The sequence below is a fragment of the Euprymna scolopes genome, chromosome 27, assembly GCF_053919585.1.
Source record: "Euprymna scolopes isolate OS-2025 chromosome 27, ASM5391958v1, whole genome shotgun sequence".
Lineage (NCBI taxonomy): Eukaryota > Metazoa > Mollusca > Cephalopoda > Sepiida > Sepiolidae > Euprymna > Euprymna scolopes.
The window spans coordinates 64,393,328-64,419,892 of record NC_136508.1 but is presented as its reverse complement, the minus strand read 5'-3'; the positions used below and the strand labels follow the sequence as shown (position 1 = coordinate 64,419,892).

The 26,565-nt window shown below is 35.1% G+C and overlaps 1 protein-coding gene across 1 annotated transcript in view; it reads right to left on the bottom strand.

The window, feature by feature from the left end:
- Window positions 1–26,565, bottom strand: part of LOC145248873 (11-beta-hydroxysteroid dehydrogenase type 2-like) — a 55,096-nt gene that overhangs the window by 9,002 nt on the left and 19,529 nt on the right. The window contains exons 2-3 of the mRNA XM_080110630.1: window positions 10,205–10,417; window positions 1,720–2,040 (exon numbers count right to left, since the gene is read on the bottom strand). Coding sequence (XP_079966756.1) covers window positions 1,720–2,040; window positions 10,205–10,370 — 487 coding nt within the window. The 5' untranslated portion in view covers window positions 10,371–10,417. The remainder of the gene's footprint in view (window positions 1–1,719; window positions 2,041–10,204; window positions 10,418–26,565) is intronic.

Here is a 26,565-nt window from a genome sequence, read left to right as displayed (position 1 = left end):
ATATAGCAGCGGCCACATGAAGGTTGCCAACATCCATTGTGAAAGTGGTATATGGAACCGACAGCATTCAACCATGGCACATCCATGTCATCAGCCGACGTCAGTATCCACTTCAACACTGCCACCTCCCTTATGTTCATTTTAACAATGATTGTCTATGTACATGAAGTCATTAGCTACATCCAATAAAAAGGTGATTCCAGGGCCAACTCTTTGATTGTATACTCCAAATATTGTTTTTCTTTTCTCCCTTTGCAAAACTCAATCATGCTCTGTAAAGCTAAAAATAAAAAAAACAATTTTTTAACACCCAAACAAAACAACTAAACCAATTTTTTAACACCCAAACAAACAACTAAACCAAACCCATGAATAAATATTTGAAGATAAAATAGAACTTGAAGCTTAAACATTTTTCTAAAATTACTAGATTCGACAATAAATAACCCGAAAAGGTTTGATATGCCGTAAAACCAAACAACCAATTCAGGAAATGAAACTAATCCTTAACCAAAATGCACCTTTATCTGTGCCTAAATCCAAACGTAGATTCCATGAGCAAAGCTTCTTTCTTAGAACTGCACGCCAGTGGAACTCTCTGCCGCTTGCCTGTTTCCCACCTGATTTCAACTTGGACGTCTTCAATTCCAACATAAACAAACTCCTGACAAACCGCCCCCTTAAGTAAGACATTCTATCTAACCACCCAATAATAATGATTACTACAATACTATCTCATTGATTACTGTACACGCAATAATCCTTATCCCTGAGTGGCCTTCGGGCCTTGATAAGTGGTGAACCCCATGTAAAAAAAAAAAAAAACCCTCCTTTTTTTCAATCTCCTGTGAGAATCTTAAATCTTGCATTTAAGTGAATCCCATTTTGACCAATCGTGTCATTTCATTATAGTTTAGCTGATGTTCATCTTTAAAGTTTATCGTGTCCATAAGCACATCTACAAATAAATTGCTTTCAATTGATTTGTTGAGGTCTTCAAGTCCAATGGGAACAAATTCTTGATGAGCCATCCTCTTAAGTAATCCAATTTACCAAATTTCCACTACTAGTGATTACTACATGTTCCCCTAAATTCGGCAATAAATAACCCGAAAAGGTTTAATATGCCATAAAACCAAACAACTAATTCAGGAAATGAAACTAATCCTTAACCAAAACGCAACTCCTTTTGTTCAATCTCCTGTGAGAATCCTAAATTTTGCACTTTAGTGAATCTCATTTTGACCAATCGTATCATTTCATTATAATTTCGCTGATGTTCATCTTTAAAGTTTATCATGTCCATAAGCACATCTATACATAAACTTAAGTTGTGTTTTGCAAAGCCAAAAACAAAAACCATAAGTTTTCTCTACAAAACAATCAAACCAAATACCATGAATAAATATTTGATGATAGAAACAGCTTGAAGCATAAAGTCTATTTTCAAAATTGATGGATTCGGAATTAAATAACTGAAAAGGGTTTATATGTCATGAAACAAAACAACCAAACCAAACTCCATGAATAAATATTTGAAAATATAAACAACTTGAAGCATAAAATCTTTTTCCACAAATTAGCGGATTTAGCACTAAATAACCAGAAAAGGGTTGATATGCAGTAAAATCAAAACAACCAGTTAAAAACCTAGTAACATAAAACTTAATCTCATAAACCTTGCTAAAATTATTATCATTATTTTTTTTTTTTGTATACCTGTTTTATATCCACTTGGTATAACGGCAGAAACCTTGATCCCGAAACATTCATTCTCAGCACGCAGAACCTCTGTGTACATAAACAAGGCAGACTTTGAAGAGCAGTAAAGCGCCATCAACGGAACTGGAGCGAGGCCGGCATTGCTTGAAACATTGACGATTCGCCCTTGACTTCTTCTGAGCAAGGGCAGAAACTTTGTACACATCAAGTAGGGTCCACGAAAGTTAACATCCATTATCTTAAGGGAGTCATCTCGGGAAATCATTTCGGAGTTGCCAATGAAACAGATCCCAGCATTATTCACAAGACCCCACAATTCTGCAAAGAAATAAACAAAATCAACATTTCAGATAAAATTGGTTTAACAATAGTTGGTGCTAATACGAATAAAGACACGGATGAAAATCGCATTCCAAATTAAAAATATGAGATTTGCATTTTAATGCTTAATATTAAATTCAATCAGGGTCCATGGCGCAGTTGATAGAGGCGTTGAATCTCTATGATTCCAGATGAGCATTGTCTGAAGATAGCAGTTTTAATCCTATCCAAAGCCGGCCAGAGGCTTACTTGGCCAAAACGTGGTGAGACGACAACAACTACGGATGGCAATAATTGCTGAGAATGCAGTTAGGAGATTCAGAGTTCCTATCCCGTCGTGGTTACCATCTGACGAAGGCCAGAGGAATAGCTGGCCGAAACTTTGTGAAGCAACAACTAATAGAGGATAATAGTCCGCAATAAATAAATTAATATAAATTCAATCAGGTTCCATAAAATCAATAGTAGTTTGTGTATGCATATATACATATGCATACACAAACTACGTTAATACAGCATAATCACGTTTGGCACACCAGTTCCTGTCAGATCACCAAATTTAAGCAACAATGAGCTTGGCTAGTACCAGACGGGTGACCATTTGGGATTTCCAGGTGCTGTATGTGCTCTCCGCTTATCTCGGCATTGTTTCCAATTGTCCTGGACTTCTCCTTAACACTGGACTCAAGCAGTGCTGATTCAGGAGAGGTGTGGTTGGAGATTGCGCAACCCTTGCCACACAATTACATGTGCAGCTGCCTCTACAGGAGTTATCCTTTGTCTTTCGAGACTGAACAGAGGCATTGGTGCATATGTATATCTGAGAGTTACATTATAGATGACCCTTGTACTAAAGTCATGTAACCTGCTGATGTCATTGAAGAAAATCTGAAGATACAACCGGAAGTTCTCCTGTTGAATAGAATTGCAGAGGGAAATTACGTAACTTGTTCAAAAGTGATTACATTTTTTTTCTAAAGACAAAGAATTATTTTCCCATTTGAACACGCGTAATTAAAAGAGTTTTTTACTTGAGAAATACAGTCAAGTAAGATATATATATATATATATATATATATATACCTAAAAACCTATATGCATATATATATAATATATATATATTCTAACTCCTAGGAAAATCTAACCCAAGGCAGATGTTCCTGGCATGCCGCAACTTACAAAGGATCTGTAGCAGTCGAAACTTGCTACAATCACAGGCAGGAGCTAATTATTGCAGTTCGAGATTTAAATCCATTTTCTCCCTGGCTTGTCCAACCACAAGCCAGCTCTAAATAATGTGACCGAGTAGATAAAAGGTGAAATCATAAACCCTCTTTCTCTTTTTCCCTGCTCTGCCCAGTGAGTATAACAAGTCAACATGGCTCTCTTCAAACTCCCCTTTTTTTCCACATGCGGTACCCACGCAAACTTTGTTCATCATGCTACAGAATTGCTCTTGTTGATACACTGACACACACACACCCGACTACAACATGTAAATACACTAAAGACTTTGTCTCTTTCTTTCTCCTTTAACTGACCTCGTTCGTCCTGACTACTACCGGCTACAAACACGTGTGAACTGAACTATTCTCTCCTTCAACAAGCCGGCAATATATTAAACCTATCTTTACACAAGAAGACTTCCACCTACTAATCCGTTTCTCTTTTGTAGCCGCTGCTAACGAGGATGACAAATAAAGTTGCATTTGAATATAGAATGAAACTCCATTTCATTGTCTTTTATTCTACAGGTCTTCATGTGCTGAATCCGTACGCAATGAAGAACACAAGAGAAAACATGACATTAGGAATGACAGAGAAGTCAACACCTCTGATACAGAATTATCCCACAGTTCTCCAACATGCAGGAAATACTTCAGAGCTCAAATCGGTCTAACAAGCCATCTTCGAACCCACAGAACAATAGCATGATAACGGTCATCTTCACAACCAATGGACGAACCTCATTTATATTTTTTAAAAAGTTTATTTAAATATTATTAAATTTGAACTTTAAGGAAGCTAAAATGATATGTACTTTTTTTTTTAATATTTATTTACCTTTATAGATAAATATTTATTTATTTTTCAAATAAATCTTTAAATAATTCTTTTATTATTATTACGGTGAATTATTTTGTTGAACTGTATTCCAATTAAAAAATTGGGGTTTGTATTTTAATGCTTATATTCAATTCAAACAGGTTCCACATCGTTACATTAATAAAATTAAGTCTCGTAGCTTGTGTATGTGTGTCTATTTCTCAGCATTATGTAATTGAGACTTATCTTTTTTAATTTGCTATAACTGATTATTTATTGAAATAATATTAAGTTATAAAAGCTGTAATGGAACAAACTAGCACCCCTATAACACTAACAGTTGTTACCTAGTCGTAGAGACAACAATAAAAAACAAATATAGAAAAAGGAAGAGAAGAATAAAGGACGTCCATGCATGTTTTAGACAGAATCCCATTCCATACTAACCTAAAAACCTATATATATATATATATATATATATATATATATATATATATATATATATATATCTGTATGATATTTTCACAAAAGGCAATAGAAATCAAAATGAAAGCATCATGTTGTATATTTTCATATTTGTTACAATTGTTTCATGACCATTTGGACAATTTCAAACATTATGTCATTAGAAAATATTCCAAAGCAGCCTGGTCCTGGATATGACCTTAAACTATATCCAGTGGTGAGGCCCCAGCTTGTGGGCTTTGGGGAGTGTGGAGCCACTCTTTAATTACCATTGCTCCCAGGTCCATTTTGACCTGGAGTGGTAGTACCTATTAGGGTCCCAACTATGGGTTAAATAGAAACCGACGTGAAAACAACAAATATATTCTATTAAAAAACATTTTTCTTCAAAATCTTTGGATTCAGCATTAAATAATCCGAAAAGAAAAAAAAAATGCCGTAAAACAAAAACAACCAACCAACCAATCCAAAGCAGCCTCTCTTCAGACAGTAAAATACACTATACACAGACGGCAAAAAGAAAGTCCACACAGTGAAAAATTGTGATTTGTCTGTAACTTTAGGACATTAATGCAACACAAATAAAACAGGAACACAATGAACTATTTAATATTGAGTAGTATAGCCCTTCTGCAATTTGACAGCCTGCAATCTTTTGGGAATTCCTTGAATTAGATTGCAGTAATACTCCGGGGAAAGGGCATCCTACTTTTCTTTAATTTTTGTCCAAAGTTCTTCCAAATTTGAAATTTTATCATTGTGTAGCTGTTGCTTGATGTAATGCCGTACATTTTCAATAGGATTGAGGTCTGGAGATTGTGCAGGCCAATCCAAACACGGAATATCATCCTCTTCCAGGAACCTCTTGACATTGCCAGCTGTGTGAATGGGAGCATTATATTGCATGAAGATGGGATTATCATCCAAATTCCGACAAAAGTAGGGTAGAAAATATTCAGTCAACATATTAATGTACTTGGTCGAATTAATTTGATCTTGCAAGCGAACTATAGGCCCTGGACCATTGGTACTAATAATGCTCCACACCAAAACTGAACCTCCACCACCTTTCAGCGTTGAATCTGAGCACCTAGGATTAAATTCTTCATCTTTCCTCCGATGGATGTACTGCCTACCATCACTGCCTAGCTTATTGAACTTGCTTTCGTCACTAAAAAGCACTTTTTACCAATATGAAGAGTCATGATCTTCAATGCGTCTGACGAAGTCCAGGCAGCGCTTTCTGTTCTTTACAGAAATCATTGGTTTGCATCTTGCAACATATCTTCGCAAATTAAATTCCTTTAATCTGTTCCTGACAGTAGAAAGAGAGCACTTTTTAACAAGATTGTACTATTGCTGGATTTGGGGAGCCATTTCAAATCTGTGTCTTAGGCTACAGATCTTGATAGCATTGTCTTCCCTGTTAGAAGTAACTCTAGTACGACCAGATTTAGGGGCATCATGAACAGTGCCGAAGATTTGGTGCTTTTGCACAGTCTTTTGTACCATTTTCTCATCACATTTCAATCTGCATCCGATTTCTCGATTGGATAAACCAAAAAGGTGGAGACTAATGAGCTCGTGACGATCACTAAGAGAAAGTCGTGGCATATGGACTAAATGTCACGTTGTATAACCTAGATGAACAACAATTACGATTAGAGATACTTTATTGTCTGTTGGTGGATATTTTAAATTGATTTAGAGGCGATAATATAAGCTGGTTTTAAGCGAATTTGTTACTGTGGACTTTCTTTTTGCCTGCTCAATTTGAAGTTATTTTTTTAAATTGACCTGAACACTAGAATACTTCAATTACAAGTCAAATATGAACAGGTAAAATTATAGAGGAATAAAAGGCGAATCAAATAAGGTATAGGTTTTTAAACAGTTACATTAAATTCAGCTTAAATTTGCAGTTTTTGAAAAAATTACAAGTACGGGCTTTCTTTTTGCCGTCACTATATATGAACATATTTTTAATCCCTATTTAAGAGATCAAGCAGTTGAACTTACCTCATTTGAACCTACCTCAGTTGAACCTACCTCATCCTCTTTCTTCCAAGTTTTTTGGTTTGAAATTTTTTGAATGGTCAAAAAACAGTTGTAATGAATATGAAAATACACAACTTAATGCTCTCATTTTGATTATTTTGTCTTGATTTTGTGAAAATATCTTATGAATGCTCGATTATAAAAACTAATAAACTTGAAGCTTATTAATTGAGCCATTTTATTTTGACGTGAATTTTATTGGTATAAGAGCAATTACCGAATTTTTATATATTTTTATATATTAAAATTTTTGGCTAAAAAAATATTAATAAGGTATATATATATATATATATATATACCTTATTATCCTTCATAAATCTCTATTCTTGTTTTGTACTATTCACTCAATAAAACCTAATAATTTTTGAGTAGTGAGTTTTGACAGTATTGCATCAAATATAACTGTTACTTGTTACTTGGAAAGTGTAGAATAGTTAACTATTAAGTATTTAACCACATACAGACTTGAAGATTGTTTAATGTCATTTTCAACAATATCTAAAATAGTTTGTCTAAAACAAATGAAAAAACATAATGAAAAGTTTCATTTTTTAATCTATAATATAAATCTCACCTGTATGTCAAAATGTATGTATGTATAATAATCAACATGTATTGCATATGTGTGAGTCTAAAACAAACTTATTTAAAAAAAAAAAATCCGAGCGTCTGTAATTTCATATCAATTGGACTGTTGTTTTACGTATGACTTTTGGAATGTTCCTTCATGTGTATTTTACATGTTTGTGTGTGTACGTATGTATAGGCATATGTATATGTGTGCGTATATGTGTGCCTCTACATGATTATGGTTGCATACGTGTGCACATGCATACATATGTTGGTGTACATCTGTATGTACGCATGTGTTTATTATCATGTGTGTGTGGGGTGGAGAGGGCTCCCGTAGGCTGCGGTGAAGGCGACCCCTCTGAGAGAAGCAAATCTTAGATTTAAAAAAAAAAAAAAGTAACATAAAGCGGGAGACCAGTACCCGCATTAAGCTAGTCTGCAGTTTGATTTGTTGCTGGCTATCTTGCTCTTGCTTGTTGCTAGATGTCAACATTTTGAACCGAGAGAGAGATTTAGCTGTCGTACAAAGCTAAAACTCTGTAACATCATCTGTGTATAGATACTCCCTCAGCCATGGAAATGTTGTGACGCGTGTAGGCCTGAAATGCTGGAAGCATGTAGTAATTGAGCTGCCATCATTATATGTATATATGTTCATGTACAGGTGTATGTATATGTGTGTATATCTATGTGTATATGTATGTATATTTATGTATATATGTATGTGTATGTATTTATGCATATATATTTTTTGTATGTATATGAATATATGCATGTGTGTGTATGTGCATGTGTATGTATGCATGTATATGTGTATATGTGTATGTGTGCATATTTTTGTATGTTTATGTATATTTAGGTAAGTGTATATATATATATATGTGCATATGTGTGCATGTGTGTATATCTATGTATATGTGTGTATGTATTTGTATATGTGTGTGTATTTATATGCATGTACATGTGTATGTATGCGTGTGTGTATGTATATGTATGTATGCGTGCTATGCATTGTGTATGTATATGTGTGTGTATGCTTACAGATAAGTATGTGTGTATGTGTATATATGTATATTTGCATTTATATATATATATGTATGTATGTATGCCATTGACTTGTCTTGTGTATGTTGATATATGTGTACTATGTATTTTGTATATATGTATGCATATATGTGTGTTATATGTATGTGTGTGTGTATGTATGTGTATGTATGTTTGTATGTATATATGTGTATGTATACTAGTGACCGTCTTCAGTTCCATGTCTGTTTGAGCGTGTGAATTTTGCCGGCAGCACTAAAGTCATTTTCGGCTCATGGACTTTCAGTGCCTGAGGGAGTGGCACTCCTCTGATAAGACGTTGCAATCATCATGTATGTATGTATGTATGTATGTATGTATACTTAAAACTTTCGATAGGGGCGACGGATTTTCACGAGATTAGTATCGTTTTGAAGACGGACTTTCGGACGACAAATATCGAAAAATTGGCTAAAAACATTAATTCCTTCACCTGAGCAATTTTCTACAAGGAGGGTAAATTTTTTTGCATTGCTATTTTTGCAAGTCATTGTATCGGTTGGAATGACTTTACTAATTTCAACGTTCAGAACTTCCGGTGGCGTCATGGAGTAGGGGTAAGACATCAGGTTTTCTTTCACTTTCGTTTCTGCTTTTGCGTCACGGGTTCAAGTTTGCCTGCCTACTACCACTTTTTTTTTTTTTTTTGCTCAACACACACCCCCCAAACACCCGGGTAACGCCGGGCACCCAGGCTATTTAAAAAAAAAAAAAAAAAGAAAGGAAACGTGAACTATATACAATGAGAATTGATTGACTCTCAATTTATATAACCAATATGTAACTTAACAACTAATGCAGTTTGAAACTGATGAAAATGGCAATTCTTTAAAAAAAAACAGTTTTACTAATGAGTCACTACTTAGTAAGGCCAAAAAACCACATGAGGATAAAGGTTAATGAGATGGATCGATTGACATACGAATAATGATGAATACTATGAGAAGATTGAAAATATCCACATATCACCCACTCTAAATATAAACGAAAACAGCAATTCTTCCCCCTTTGTCAGAAACATTGCTAATAACCACTCGAGAATAAAGTTCATTGAGTTCGATAGATTATCTGCTGAATAATGATGAATACTATGAGCGTATTGAAAATATCCGTATACCAGCCACTAAAAATAACAGCTGGCCCAGAACAGGAATTCTTCCTCCTTTGTCAGAAACATTGCCAATAAGCACATGGGGGTAAAGGTTAATGAAATGAATAGGTTAATGATGATGAATACTATAAAAGAATTGAAAATATCTCTATACTGTCCACTAAAAAAAATATCTCTATACTGTCCACTAAAAAAAATATCTCTATACTGTCCACTAAAAAAAATATCTCTATACTGTCCACTAAAAAAAAAAAAACAGCTGATCCAGAAAACAGCAATTCTTTTCCCTTTGTCAGAAACATTGCCAATAACCACACAAGGATAAGGGTTAATGAAACGGATAGATTGACCGTTGGATGATGATGGCTGGATACTATGAGAGGATTGGAATTATCCACACACAGTCTACTCAATACAACAGTCTACTCAGAAAACAGCAATTCTTCCCCTTTTGTCGGAAACATCACTCATGAAATGTGAAAGCAAAAGTACAATATAGGATTGTGGGAGAGAGTTGAATTGTTGAATGATAAATGCTATGAAAGGATTGACAATTTCTATATAGTACACTCTAAAATAGTCAACCCAAAAAGCAGCAATTCTTTCCCTTTTGTCAGAAACATCACTCATGAAATGTGAGAGCAAAAAGGGGAGGGAATTACAAGACTGATGTAAGTAGAGCCAAAGTCTACATTCTGATTTGCTGATTAATCGTAATAAAGTGTTTAGTTTGGGTTGTCCATTTTGTGGCATACCAACCCCTTCGAGGTTATTTTTATGCTGAACCGCAATATCCAACTTTCCGCTCGTTCACTTTCTACTTACCATAATCGTTTAATTTTTCCACGACAGCATTGAAAGCAGCATCTACTTGGTCGGGATCTCGGACATCGAGTTGGAGGACGTGTAATTGGTTTGAACAAATGTTCCTCAGCGCATCAGCACCTTCACCCTTGTTGAAAAGGCAACCGGCAAACACTCGCACGCCCATCTGATCAAGTTTGATAGCGAGGGCATGTCCAAAACCTCGGTCACATCCTGAAAGAAAACAGAAAATAATAACATTTTTTTTTTTGAAAACTAAAATAATAAGATAATAAAACATGGCTTAAAATTGATTTCAATTTAATACACATTTGAGTTTTCAAAGGTAAAATCGTTGAACTTTGACCCTTTGACAGCCAAATATCTGGCCGAAAACCGATTAGAAAGATTTTCCCAAATCTTAATACCCCTTATGTCAAATCTCGAGTCTGCAGACTCAAAATTAACAGAGTAGCTTGGGAGGTAAATTTACACACACACACACACACACACACACACACACACACACACACACACACACACACACACACACACACACAAAATTTCACTTAGTTTGCTCCCAAAAATTATGCTAGTCTTTATATTGTTGTAGGGATCTCTAAGCAAATTTAAAGACAAAACAGTATTTTTACTCATGGCTCCCCAGCAGTGTTTCTCAAACACCAGCTCCTTTAAAAAACGTTCTGGATATTGAATGTAGTTTTTAATTCTAGATTAATTGTTTAGCTAACATATTTATGTTGGCAACTCCTGACTTTAATCGTAATCTTTACCGCTCCTTCTCTCCCCCCCCCTCTCTCTCACACACACACTCTCTTTCTCAGTTGTTCAAATCTCATTTATGCTTTCACAACCGTCACTGTCCTCATCTGCTAATTAATGCCATATGTATATTGATAAGTTGTCAATAGACGAAATGATACTTGTGTGCGGGTACAACTTTTTTGGTTTCAGTTGGGACATTTGAAGAGTGCATAGCAGGGGCAGACAAATGCAATTTCAGGGCATTTTGACAAATTTCATTCCAAAAAGTTTTGATTTTGTTATGAAAATGTAAAATTTTGCAAGAAAAAATTTTTTCTCAAAATTCATATGCATTTCAATAATGCATAATCACATTTTATTAAAATTAAAAAAATAGACATTTTTTAATTTCAAAAAACAAAAAAACTCTATTTTGTTTTATTATAAGTTTCTTATATTTATTTGAAAAAAAAAAAAAAGACATGCATTAAAAAATTTCAAAATTCTGGCTTTGTTATGAAAAAAAAAAAAATAAATAAAAATTTTGATTTTCGATTCAGTCCTGAAATTGCATTTGTCTGCCCCTACTATGCACTCTTCAAATGTCCAAACTGGAAACCAAAAAAGTTGTACCTGCACACAAATGCACAAGTGCTGATGAAAGTTTTTCCTTTCTCATCTTTTTACCGTCACCCAACAGAACAGTCAGAGGTACCGTCACTTGTGTAAGTCATATTTTTCATTAATTTTGGCATAGAATGTCGATTGATTGGTCAACCCAGTAATTTCTGAGAAAAAGTGAAATGGACAGACAGATAGACTAAGAGAAACATAATATAGATATATTGAGACAAGGCTGACTCAGTAATTAAGAGAAAAAACATCGTGTTCACATCTGGCTTTTATTAGCCATGTTTCTTTTTCACATGTCTGAATAGGATGCAGCATGATAACAGTGACACAACCAAAATTAAGAAATGTTTAGCCCGGTTAGTACTAAAATGGATGACTATTTGGGAATACCAGGTACTGTATGTGCTCTCTGCTTATCTCAGCATTGTATCCAGTTGTTCTGGATTTCTCCTTTGACTGACTCAGGAGAAGTGTGGTTAGAGATTGTGCAACTCTTGCTTCACAATTACATGCATATGCTATCCTTGGTGATAAAGAGTTTTTATTTCTGGGGTGATATGAGTGAAGAGCTTCGATAAATAAAAGGAGATAACATAACTGACTATTGCGTATGTGGTGATATTCTATTTCATCTATATAAAGTAATATCGATTTTTCTCCTGTAAAGTTAGTAATTATGGGAAAATAACCGAACACTTTCTATGCAAATCCTTTTCACTTAACACCAACAGCAATTCATTATCTACATTTTTTGATTAAAAAATGATTGTTACATCTATTCTAAGATTTCTATTTCTCTCAAAATCGTTTTTGAAATACAAGGTAGCAACCATATTCTCTCCCTATAAAATATCTACTAACATGCCACTCATACACACCAGATCATTTTTTTTTTGATACAGGCGACAAACTATAACCAATAGATTCCATGATTTTGGGATTTCTAATCTGTAATCCTAGCTGCTTGATAATTACTTGTTTTCAGTAACCAACATTCAGTTTGAATAAACACGTTTGATACTCGCTATGTCCCAGTTCACAGGCAAATATATTTTGGAAATTGATACTCCCAGTTTATATATTTTTTTACTTATTTCAAAAGATATATTTTCCTATAGACTTTGTCAAATAAGGCAAAGAACTCAAATTTATTTAGTTATTATAGCGGTCCTGTTAGGGTCTGGAAGAAAGACACAAGCCAGTAATTAGTGGAAACAAATTGAACAGAAAAGGCAAATATGAGGAGCATGCAATAAGTAATGCCCCTGACCCACTTCCCATAGCAATAGAGCAACGAAACTTGGCACAGTTATTAGTCTTTCTCTACATAGGAACCACCTAGAGTTATGCATTTCTCCCATCGTTTGATGCAGCCCTGGAGACCGTTTTTGTAGAACACCCCAGGTTGATCCTCCAATCACGATGTGACTTCAGAAATCAAGGCTGCATCATCTGAGAAACGCTTTCCTTTCAAAAACAACTTCATGGCTGGGAAGAAGTGAAAGTCAGAGGGTGCAAGGTCAGGAGAGTAGGGAGGATGGGGGAGGATTTCATAACCAAACGCCCGTGCTTCTGATCTGGCGACATGCGAGTTGTGGACCGGAGCGTTGTCCTGCAGGAAGAGGGTACCTTTGCTGATCTTGCCCCGCCTCTCGATTTTGATAGCTTTCCTTGATTTCCTCAAAAGTGAAGCATAATAGGCTCCTGTAATTGTGGTGCCCTTTGCCAAGAAATCTGTCATCACTACTCCATCCTGGTCCCAGAAGACTGTGAGCATGACCTTGCCAGCGGAGGGCTGCACCCTTGCCTTCTTTGGAGGTGGTGAGTCCAAGTGCTTCCACTGCATTGACTGGGCTTTGGTCTCTGGATCATAGTGATGGACTCAGGTTTCATCCTGTGTAACCAGTCTGTTGAAAAACTTTGACTATTCTTCTTGGCACATCTCCAAATTCATCCTCGAGCATTCGACGCGTTCTCGTTTCTGGAATGGTGTGAGCAACCTGGGAATCTATCTGGCAGACACCTTATGCATATGTAAATGGTCATGAATGATAGTTTCCACAGACCCTGTACTAATCTTGACATCTTGGGCTATTTGGCGAATAGTAATGTGCCGATCTTCCAAAATGGCAGCCTCAACTTGACGGACAGATGCCTCATCAATGGCAGAAGGGGCGACCAGGTCTGGGAGCTGTTTCCACAGACTTCCGGCCATGTTTGAATTCACGATGCTAGGGTTTTACAAGGTCATATGATGGGGCATTATCACCATAAGTTTCTTTCATTTCATCAAAAGTCTCCTATGGTATGCATCCTTTCAAATACAAAAACCAGATCACTGCTCAACATTCAACAGGCTCCATTTCACACCTGACTCAGTTCAAACACCTGTAAAACAGAAACCACAATTAGTTCAGAGCTGTAATTTGCCACATAACCCGTAGAGATATAAATAATTGCACATGTAAAATTTCAGCTAGATCAGACAACTGGAAGTGGGTCAGGAGCATTACCTACTGCACGCCCCTCGTACAATAAATTAAAGACTGTGGGTATACGTCAGTCCGACTGCCACAAGTACAAGACTCATACATAACCTTTGTGCTAACTCTGAAAGACATATTCTCCTGATCTTTATAGTAAGTGGAAGAGTTTATTATTATCCATAGGGTAGACACACCATAACAATTATATAGTTATGACATGTGATAAGTCATGCTCTCACAACAAAATAAACAGTGTGTTGCTTTTGTAGAATGAATAACATTATCTCCTATGAAAATTTTTTGTATTGCACTGTACATAAATAACAAACAATAACACTAGCATAATCATTATAATAAATCTAATATATAAACGGCTGTCTGTCGGTTTGTCTGTCAGCCTGTCTCCATATTTTCAAAATCTATCTTTTTCGAAACTAAAAGTTACAGAGCAGCACTAGGGGCCTAAAATGATTGGATTTTTTACGGGCAATTTTCTATGAATCATTAGCTGATTAAAATTGGTTTTAAGAATCAAAAATTGAAAAATTTGTAAACCATTTTATATATTCATCTTGATTTATTTTTAATTTTTAATCAGTTTATATGCGTGCCATGTTGATAGAGTGGTAACGTCACCAGCTTTGAATGCTACAGTTTCGATTCTAGTTGATGGTACCTTAATACTTTTTTTTTTTTTACTTTTGAAATCACAACTCTAAAATAATACATACGAAATCTGGACAAATTAAAATATCATATTTAAGCATATTTTACGCCCGGGCAAAGCCGGGCGCCCCCCACCGCTAATAAAAAAAAAAATCACATATTATAACAAAGCATAAATGTTTACTTGCATTCTTTGTCACATAATAAAATATTGCTTTTCTAAATCTAACTAAATATATGTTCGATTTTGATTAATTTACGATATTACGTGTGGAAAATGTCTTGGTATACAAGGATTTCTTCTGACGCAAATAAATATAAAATATCTTTGGGATTATTTAAATTTCTATGCATGTGAACGGGGAGCATCATATTTTTTATTTGCATACACATACCATGAATTTTCGGAGAAACGCCTTCTTCTGTAAAGTTTTCTTTTCATTTTTTTTTTTTTTTTTTTTTTTTTTTGAAGATGAGTGTTAAATTTCTTAAAATTACTTTTGATTTCCATTTTTCGATGTGAGGAAACTCCAGCTCTCCTGAAGAGGGTCACTGGATTGAAACACAATTAAAACTGCCTCAGTCTAGAAGGATTTCTCTTTCATGAACCGAGGACAGAAAACAATAAATAAAATGGTTTTAACATTTTCGATTTTCGTTATTGTAGTTTGAGTTTAATTGTGTCTACTCTCTTTCTTTTTTTTTTTTTTTACCATAGCAAATTATAACAAGTAAACAGCTACTACAAGTTTGCTAGATTTTTTGTCGAAAATTATCACTTAAAGATAACAGTTAAACAACACATTATGAGCATAACATCATTAACAAAAACTGTAGAAATATACCAACTAGAGTATCACTTCTGAAAATAAAAACAAAAGATGCGATTCAAATTGAATTTACACAGCATAGTTTACTTTTCTGTTTTGGCAAGTCTAGAAAAAATATTAACAAAAAAGGAATTAAAAATAAATATAAATAAATATTGGACATTTTAAGGTGGTTTAGATATTAATTTAATGTAAAATGATAACCAAATGGTTTCTCAATTTTACGACGGGAAAATTGAAGTGGTGTCATTTTTTACTTTTAACAACTATTTTTAGTCTGTTTTAAATATAAATGAGGATGAGGCATGTACGTTTAAATATTTTTAATCTCTTTAGAGTTATTTATGAGAGGGTCTGAAATTAGTGAGAAAAATAAATGAATAAACGACCATGATAGAAAATCACTATTAGTAAAAGTTACGATAATCCTTATTGATAAAAGTTATGACAATGACCATTAACGAGCTTTACTGAAGAATCTATACATTACCAACCAAACTGTTTCTTTCTTAATTTCTACTCTAAACTAACCATAATCTAAACCTAAACTATTGATAACATAACCACAATCTAGACCTAAATTAATCCTAACATAGCTGAAAACTAAGCCTAAACTAAGCCTAACATAACCAAAACTAAACCTAAACTAACTCTTAACTAAGTTTTAGTTTTGCTTTGCAAAATAGGTTTAGTACCATTCGTATTGTTTAGAACAATTGGAACAAAGAAAAAACTAACCTTCACCACCACTTCCCACTCCAATCCACACCCAGTCTAAAACCTAACATATTTTATGATATTTTTTAATAGTTAAATCATTCTTTTATATCCCATTCTAGACAGTGCTAGGATAGGAGTCCTGCTAGGTTTATATAAATTTAGAACTTTATCAATTCTGTTCAGATTTCTGTCAGGTACACAGGTTATTAATTTTATTCTTATTAAAATAATCCTGTTTATCCACAACTAAATGTAAGCTGATATGGCCTAGCTTCAAGGATAGGGTGTGCCACTTCTCCTCAGAGAGCACATTCCCTATTTCGCGCAAAGGAAAGGGAGGAGCAGAAGGGCCAATCCCTGATGTTTAGACAAACATTTTAAAGAGAAAAGTAATATTTATCCATATCTGCACATACCTCTTTAAAGTCGATTTAAAGAGAAGTGATTGAGTGCTTAGATATGAAGTACTCACTCATTTTTTTTTTTGAGTCTTCTGTCATTTTACTGAGTCATGAGAAAGTGACGGTGGTAAAGTAAATAATGGTGCAAACTGACAATCTCAGTATGTCAAGTTCGTCGTTCCAAAGGTAAAGCCTCCTATTTTTTAACTAAAAAAAAAGTTAAAAAGCTATAAATACGGGAATGGTACCATTAACACAAGCAATCTTTTGTGCTCCAGAACTTATTTTTCTCCATAGGCATCACCATTCTCGACAGACTTTTGTCAGGGATTTAATGACACATCTATGCTTCACGTCCATGACAGGAGTTGCTATCTTAGAGTCTCACACAATTAACATCTGCAACAGAGAGATGAAACTTTCAGGTGATTAATGCATAAGTTTAGTCATCATAACAATGCAATTTGCAATCTCTTCTGATCCCTTTGGGCGGAATAATAAAAAATAGGAGGCATTACTTTTAGAATGTCCTGATATATTTCAAAGAGTAATGGGATTCATTTTCATGAAGTAAAAAAAGAAAGAAATAACAAGAACTGGAATGGAAAAGAATCAAAGATTGCAAGGAGAAAATTAGTTTACTACAAGAAACTACGTAGTGTATTCTTTAAAAATACTGCATTTAGAGATATCAACAACTGGAACTGGTTAGCCAGGGGTGATTTCAAAAGATCTACTGGGAGCACATTAATGGCAGCCGATGAGCAAACCATTTGCACTATGTCTATCAAACCCTGCATTGACAAAACTGCAGGATCACCATCGATGGGCAGATTGTGTAATGAAATGGAAGAAATCTTTGTTCATTTTATATCAGCATGTTTTATACACAACATGAATAAAAAAAGAAATGAAGACGTGACAATGTCGCTAAGGTAGTGCACTGAAATTTATGCCGACCAAAGGAATTGAACCGCAATAAAAAAAAAATGACATAGCCTAAAGACAGAGGTGGTAAAGAAGAGCGACAATGTCAAACTTCTTTGGGTTACATGCACACAAACTAATAAGCTTCTTACTCACGGCCATGCTTTTTAGAGTCTCACACCGTCAACATCTGCACATCTGCAACAGACAGATGAAACTTTCAGGTCATGAATGCATATTTCCGTTTACCTGCTTTCCAGCTGACTACAATATGGCCGTCTTCAAGTCATATATAAACAAGTTTTTGATGAACCGTTCCCCTTAAGTAATCCAATTTATCAAATTTACACTTCTAACGATTACTATATTCTCCTTTTGACCACTGTACACTCTTTAACCCTTATCCTCGAGTGGCTTCTGAGCTTTGATAAATGGTGATTCCCTTGTAAAAAAAAAAAAAATTCACCTATCATAACAATGCACTTTGTTTGCAATCTCCTCTGATTCATTCGGGGAGGAGGGTTTAAAAAATACGAGGTACTACTTTTTCTAGAAAGAAACCAGTATCAAAAACATTATCCACCTGGTTTTATTATTTATACTCGGAGCACCCTATCCTGCCTTGACAGAGTTCAGAACCGTCTTTGAAATTTGATGGGTGATGTCCTTTTCTCCTTCCTGCAACCTCTTTCCCACAGGATAGATGTAGCGAACCTGTCTCTTCTCTATATTTATCCATATCTCTTTAAAGTCAATTTAAAGAGAAGTGATTGAGTGCTTTGTTGTGAAGTACTCACTCATCTTTTGGAGTCTTCTGTCATTTTACTGAGTCATAAGGAGGTGATAGTGTTATCGTTATTTTCATGGCAGACGCTCATCTGAGCTCCAATCTATGCTCCCCCTACATCAACCTTTCACAAATAGCACTTATCTAGCTAACATTCACTACTAATAATTTCCCCTAATTTCTATCTGATCACAGATGCCATAAACAAAGCTTTTTTCCTAGAACTGACCACCTTGTTCATCTGGTATGCTTTCCAGTTGACTACGACATGGTTGTCTTCAAGTCCAATATAAACAAACTTCTGATGTCTCGCCTCCTTAAATAATCAAATTCTATCCAATTTCCACCACTAACGATCACTAAGCTGTCGTCTCAGTGGCCCCCTTACGCTCATAAACTCTTATCACTGAGTGGCCTTCAAGCCTTGATAAGCAGTGACTTCCTTGTAAAAAGAAAAATGTACGACAAATGTTGTAAGGGGCCTATCCCAAGTGATGCATTTCTTTCTCTCTCTTTCTCGCACCTCAACATACTAGCGTGTTTCAAAATGTCTGCTGCAAAGCAACACACCACTACAACGCAAAGCAATGTGCCAAACAAAATCCTCCCCAACTCTTCCAAGCGACCTGCTTTATGGAGTCAGGCACACCTCATTTGCATGTCTGTAGCGTGACTTTGCGAGATCGTGCAAGACCGTCTGAGACAGTGTGTGTTAAAACCTCATGGACGCCATCTTGGATCTCTTTTCGTCCCAACCAACAGGAAAGACAGACACGAGGGCGTTTGAAAGGTAGGCCGTTCCTATTTTCCCCACAACAAATTTACGTACAAGCTTACATTGCTGTAAACCCTGAACAAAATCTTTCCCGTTTATTCAAGCATTTCTTTGGTTTGTGTTGCGAACGCTTTCCTTGTATACTTTCACCATAAAACAGAAGCTTCAGCAATTTCTCATCATCCATCCTTGTAAGATGTCCAGCCCACCTCATCTGGTTGTGTATAATCAACTTTTCAATGCATGGTACGTCAGCTTCCATAAGGACATCCATATCAGGTGTAAAAGAGTTCTACCTAATGCCCAGAATGTGTCTCAGAAATTTCTAGTGCATTCTCTTCATGACTTTTATGTGTCTACCATAAGTTGTCCAGGCTTCAGAAGCATAAAGCAAAGATTGCAAAATACAAGATTGTTGTGGAGACGCCCACTAATTAGCATACGTGCATGAACAAGATATAGATAAAGGTATCAAGTCAGCAAGACCGGGGAGCTGTGTTCGAACGCCGGATAGGCAAGACGCATGTGCCGGTTGCTGCATGAAAGACTTTAACACGCCCTCTGCCGGATAATCTTCCAACTGCAGTACAACTACACCTTTGTAAATATGTATTTTATTTTCGTCTTAATATATTTGTTTTACCTTTACTTTCTGCGTTCCTGTTGTTATTGATACAGACACAACAAAGATTGATAGACATTGATCTTTGTACGAAAGGATTATACCTCTGTCAGACTATACTCGCTTCTCTAAGCTACCAAAAGCCTTAGTAGCACGTTGTATCCTATAGTTGATCTCAGCATCCAGGGTTCCGTTTCTGGCAAGAGTGCTACCCAAATACACAAATGTGTCAACCACGGCAAGCCTCTGGTTGTTGACAAAAATATTTGGTTCCACATAACAAACTATTGGGTGGAGGTGTAAACATGACCATAGTGTTCTTAAGGCTAATAGTAGCCCAAAATACGTACAGGCTCCTGAAAACAGATCTATGATACCTGCATATCTCTCTTACAAGATCAGCGTCATCTGCAATTCACAAACCAGGTGCTGAAAGACCCTTGTAAAGACATGAAAATGACGAAGATCAAAGACCTTACCTGTGGTTCTGAAACGCAAATAAACACTCAGAAAACAATCTTTAAACGAATAGGAAAGCATAGTTGCAAAATAAATAGAAAAAAGTGTAGGTGCTGGTTATATCACCCTGCTTCACACCATTGTCAACTGAGATGGGTTCTGATAGACATCCATTGAAGTTTAGGCGAGACTTCATATTAGTGTGGACCTCCCTGAGTAATCGTAGAAATTGAGGTGGGAATCCCAACTTTCCCAGAATTATCCATAGGGCATTTCTGTTCACCATATCAAATGCCTTAGTCAAATCAACAAAAAACTGATAAAGCGGAACACAGTGTTCAGTACATTTCTCCTGCAACTGCCGGGCAGAAAAGATCATGTCCATGGTTCCTCTACTCGGATGAAAGCCACTTTGATTTTCTGGAATGACAGATGGACAAATATACTTTAACAATATATTGAGCAGAACTTTGGAAAATACTTTGCCAACTGCTTCCAATAAACTTATCCCACAGTCGGTCTTAGACCCCTTTCCTTTGTACAATGATATAAGAATTGCATCAACCCAGCCATGATGGACAGAAACACCCTTCCAGACATCAGTGATAAGATGAAAAATTTCATGAACAAGCTTATCACCCCAATGTAAGAGAACTTCCACAGGAATACCATCAAAACCTAGGGGGTTCCCAATATTTACTTCCTTGATTGCATCTCTAATTTCGTTCGCAGATGGGAACTCAGACATTTCATGGATAATTTTCTGTTGTGGTAAAAATCTATTGATGATATCTTCAGCATTCGAGGGGTTGTCAAAGAGATCAGTATAATGCTCAGTTTAACGAAGGAGAATCTTGTTGGGATCCTTTATAAGAGTAGTTCTATCACTCGAGAGTAAGGGTGTGATAGAATTATGATAATGTGCCTCCCTCTTACACACAACCTTTGGTCCTCAAATATTGTCAACTTGTGATGGTGTCTTCATCATGACCCATGGTAGGGGCATACACAGATAAAATTGTCATATACCTACTGTGTGTAAGAGGGAGGCACATTATCATAATTCTATCACTTACACAGATTGACTGTTCAATCCTCTTCACCAAATCAGACCGCACTGCAAAGCCAATTCCACCTTCTTGCCTCAGCCCCAATGGCTTTCCTTTCCAGAAAATGGTATATCCTGAACCCGCTTCACCAATGGATCTTCATCACTCAAGCATGTTTTAGACAATATCGCAATGTTTATGCTGTACCTAACGAGCTCTCTTGCAACAATAGCTATTCTATGCTCAGGTCTTTCACTTTCTAGGACATCTAGCAAAGTTCTCACATTCCACATAGCAACAGTTAGGTTATTCCTCTACTGATGAAATTTTGATTTTCTTTGTTTCATATTTTTCAACTTTTCTTGTTTTTCCTGCAAATATAAAACAGCCACCAACCACAGGAAGCTGTCTAACTAATAAAAGGGTAGACAATTTTTAGGTCAGCTTTCCAAAACCCTTCCCAAATTAGTAGGTGAGCAGTGTATTCCTAGAGAAAACTGCTCAAACACCAGATCATCCACCGATGTTGCTACCATCCTTTAAGCAGTTTAGTCGACAATGTTAGATAAATCACTGGCCACCTATGTTCAGATTTTCAGCTATGCACTTCCAACCAGCCAAGACTGTACAGATACGTCACCCTTCACCTATCGCCATTGGAGTTTTTTTTATTATTATTTAGAAAGACACATGACGATCGCGACACTACATGCTTGTGCTACACATATTGTACCCTTCCGAACCCTACCAGTGATTGCACAGTGGCAGGGTGTGCATGTTTTATTGTTATGGAATTTAACCTTTCCAGCAGCTGGACATACAAACACACAAAACACATAAGCAAGTAAACATGCATATATATATATATATATATATATATATATATATATATATATATAGTTTTCACAGTATAGTAACTCTCCAGAACTTAAGAGGGAGGCTAACAGGTACTACACCTTGCCCAAGAGTGACCTGGAACTATGCAAGACAGAGGCGTTCATCTCTGAGGTATTACGTATACCCCATACCTGCATACCCATAATGATTGTTGCATCTTTCCAGATGATCGCGGTCACATTGAGTTCTCCCAATCTTGTCATCCATGCCATCTCAGATGACTCTGCACTCCTGTCGCAGATTTGCATATCTTGAAGCAGATGTGACATACAAATTGAGCAATTTCCATCGAGTTGACTTCCTCTGGTGGTTGAAGGGTATTCCTATGAACAATCACATGTCTTCTCCTAGACCTGCATACATACATACATACATACATACATACATACATACATACATACATACATACATACATACATATTCACTCATCTACTCTATAAAAAAATAAAAACTCCATTAGAAATAAATATAATTGTCATTCAGAATAAATTAATACATATATTTAAAAAACAAAAAAAAAAAAAAAACTCACATACATATAGAAGAGAATGAACTATCGCCATCGCCTATGGGGCTACAATGTTTTTGTGGGTCGAAGTGAACCACTTCTGGTGAGCTTCCAATATGTCTTTTATACACACATACAGACACCCATATATATATATATATATATATATATATGAAACTTACAAATAAAATATCCTTTAACCACAGAAAAAACTCATTCCAGCACCACCTAGACAAACTAGTCAAAAATATTAACACCTCTAAATCATTGTATGTCAAAACTTATAAAACACAAAATGTTTACAAGATCCATAAACAAAAGCATCCAAAACTACTTAACGAATATAGAAAATCAGATACAGATCTAATTAAGGACATTAATATAGGCAGCAAAAAAAATTACTGACACACTCAACATTAGCAACAGAGTCGGAAAACTTTCAAAAAAAGAAGCATACATTTTGATTAAAGACCATAAACCCAATTTTGAGACAAAGCCTCAAACTTATAAACCCCACGAAGCCTGAAATAGGAAGAATAAGTAAAAGAATACTAGAAAGAATAAATTTACAAATTAAAACCAAATGCAAATTAAATCAATGGGTTAACACCAATGACACCATTAAACGGTTCAATAATATCCAAAATAAAAAAGGCCGCTTTTATCCAGTTCGATATTACTAGTTATTATCCTAGGAAATTTTTAATGAAGTTTTAGATTTCGCCACTCTACTTTCCGACTTACAACCATTTGAAATAAAAATTATTAAAAAATCTAGGAAAACGGTATTAATCACCCAAGACACCCAATGGATTAAGAAGAACCAATCCGAATTATTTGACATTTCCATGGGATCTTTAGACTCAGCAAAAGCAACTGATCTAGTTGGACTATTTATTCTATACAATCTCAAAAAATTTAAATAGCAAAAATATAGGATTATATAGAGACAATGGCCTTATAGTAGTTGAAAATTCTAATGGTCCTAAATGTGAGAAAATAAAAAACATTAACTAAGAAAATGAATAGAATAGGTATAAAGAATAAAAGTAGATATTAAGTTTAACGTAAAAACTGTCAACTTTCTTGATATAACTCTCAATCTCTTGAATACCTCATATGAACCATATGCCAAGGATAATACCTATCCACTATCAAACCACCCAAAACATATCATTAAATATATCCCCAACTAAGTTGAAAAAAGACTCAGCATCAATTCTTCTAAACCTGAAATATTCAACAACAAACATAAACTATTTTATGAAAATGCTCTTAGAAAAAGTGGGTGCCCAAATCCCACCATTAATTACACTAAACCGAACTCCTCAAATAATTTAACAAAGAAAAATAGACCCAGAAAAGTCATCTGCTTTAACCCCCCTTCAATATAATGGTTAAAACCAAACTAGGTAAAAAAAATGTTCCAACTTATAAACACCCACTTCCAACCTAACCACACACTACACAAAATCTTTAATAAAAACGCAATTAAACTTAACTACAGTTGTACTGATAACCTGGAAAAAATAATCAAGAAACATAATAGGAAAATACTTAACATGGATAAGAATACAAACAACACAAACAATACTAACTGTAATTGCGCCAACAAACCAGAATGCCCACTTAATCAACAATGCCTACAAAAGAAGTAGTGTATAAAGCTACAATTGCCTCCACAGAAAATCCAAATGACAAAAAATACTATATTGGTCTAGCCGGCACCTCTTTTAAAGAAAGATTTAGAGTACATAAATGCTCCTTTACAAACCCTAATCATCCTAACAAAACTTCACTAACCTCCCATTATCTACATCTAATCCAAAATATCCGTACACCAACAATTACTTGGGAAATCCTCAAAAAATCTAGGATATGTAAATCTTTAAATTCTCCATGTCTCCTTTGCCTAAACGAAAAACTTTTTAGCTCTAATTTTAAAGACAGAGATAAATTACTTAATAGGAAACATGAAACCACCATAAACTGTCGTCATTACAAATCCCACCTCCTTAGCAATTTTGCACGTTTTTGAAACACTCCACAAACAAGGTTTTTACCATCTACCACATAATTACTGTAACATCTACACAATTAAACCCCCTTACCCCACTATCTGTACCAAACCATACTCTACACTTCCACCCTACTCCCGCTAAATCAAACAAAACAACCCAGACTTCTGAACATTATCAATTTAAACCCCACTTAAATTTTACCATACAAATATCTAGTACTTTACGTCCATTGCCATTCTGAGTTTAATTTATACACCTATTCCCAATACAATTTCCACAACTTGTTGAAGAATATTACATCTATATACATATGTATATACCTTATCCAGATATCTCATATTAGTACGGGCATGGAATAGTCTATAATGTACTGTATTTTATAATATAGTTAAAATACATAAAACTAGGGCCATAAGTGAAATATTCAACCAACATAAAATTACCCCAAACCTCTCCTCAAACTCTATAACCATCCCACCCAACTATTAACCAATTAAGCATCTAGAACCCAAACTCCCTCTCTACTTGCTAGGAATATAGCCTAAAATACTCCTAAATACCCATAAATTAATTATATTACTAATTCACCTACTTATTTATGTATTCATACAGATATACCCAGAACACCATTAATACATCTTACTTATTTTTATCTTACTAACTTCAAGTTATTTACTTGGTCCCCAAATCTATACGTATGCATGTGTTTGTACGTCTATATACTCCTGTATGTTCTGGATGTATTTATATAATTTGTGGATATTGGTATATATATGTGTATATATTTATTTATATTTATTTGTATGTTTGTATTCATTTATTTATTTGTATATGTATAAGTGTATGTATGCATGGGTCTTGTATGTGTGCGTATATATATGTCCATATATGGGTATACATATGTATGTATATGCACTTGTGTATATGTGTCTATATTTATGTATGTGCACGTGTATGCATGTATTTTTGTATACTAGCATATATGTCTATGCAGATATATGTATACGTACTTTTGTACACTTGTGCACACCTGTGTGTATGTGAAATATTTAGTACAAAATCACCTAATTAATTATACTCACTTATATATCTCACTTGTATCTTGCCCTTCCCCCTTTTTTTTAGACGTGTATACATGTATCTATATTTTTGTATGTGTATTTTTGTTTATATATGTATGTCTATGTGTATGTATGTATATATGTTTTTATATTTATATATGTATGCATGTGTGTACCTATATATGCGTATATGTATATATATGTGCATATGTATGTACATGTACATATATATATGTGGATGTGGATATATATGTATATGTGCGTGTATCACCTATATATATGAACTGAATTTCTTTTGCATATTTTTAACTATAAAAGCTATGCCCTAATATTAACTTAATTTTCTCTTGTAGACACTTACAGCAAATGTATTTAAATAAGTAAGTAACCTAAATTGGACGTAACTTTTGCGCACCTTAAGAAGACGCATCTTAGTTACCCCCCCACACACCTATCTGAATAAATCCTTAACGCTGTCATAACCTCGTTTGACATCAAGACAATCGAACGATTAAAACGTGAATAATCAGCCATCTCTTTAATATGTATCTCCCTTTCCCTTATTAAACTGTAAACTAACTTGTACTTCGGGCTGGGATCATCAAAGTGTAGTATCTGTTCCGATAGATACTACAAGCAAAGACCATATGTGGGGGTAACTCCACATATCAGACCTTGGTCAATGTAGGGGCAACCCTTCATACCAACAGTTACTATCCAGCTCCCATTTCCCACCTCTCGGGAGCTGGTCCCCTTTTTCCCTTCCCCCCCTCCC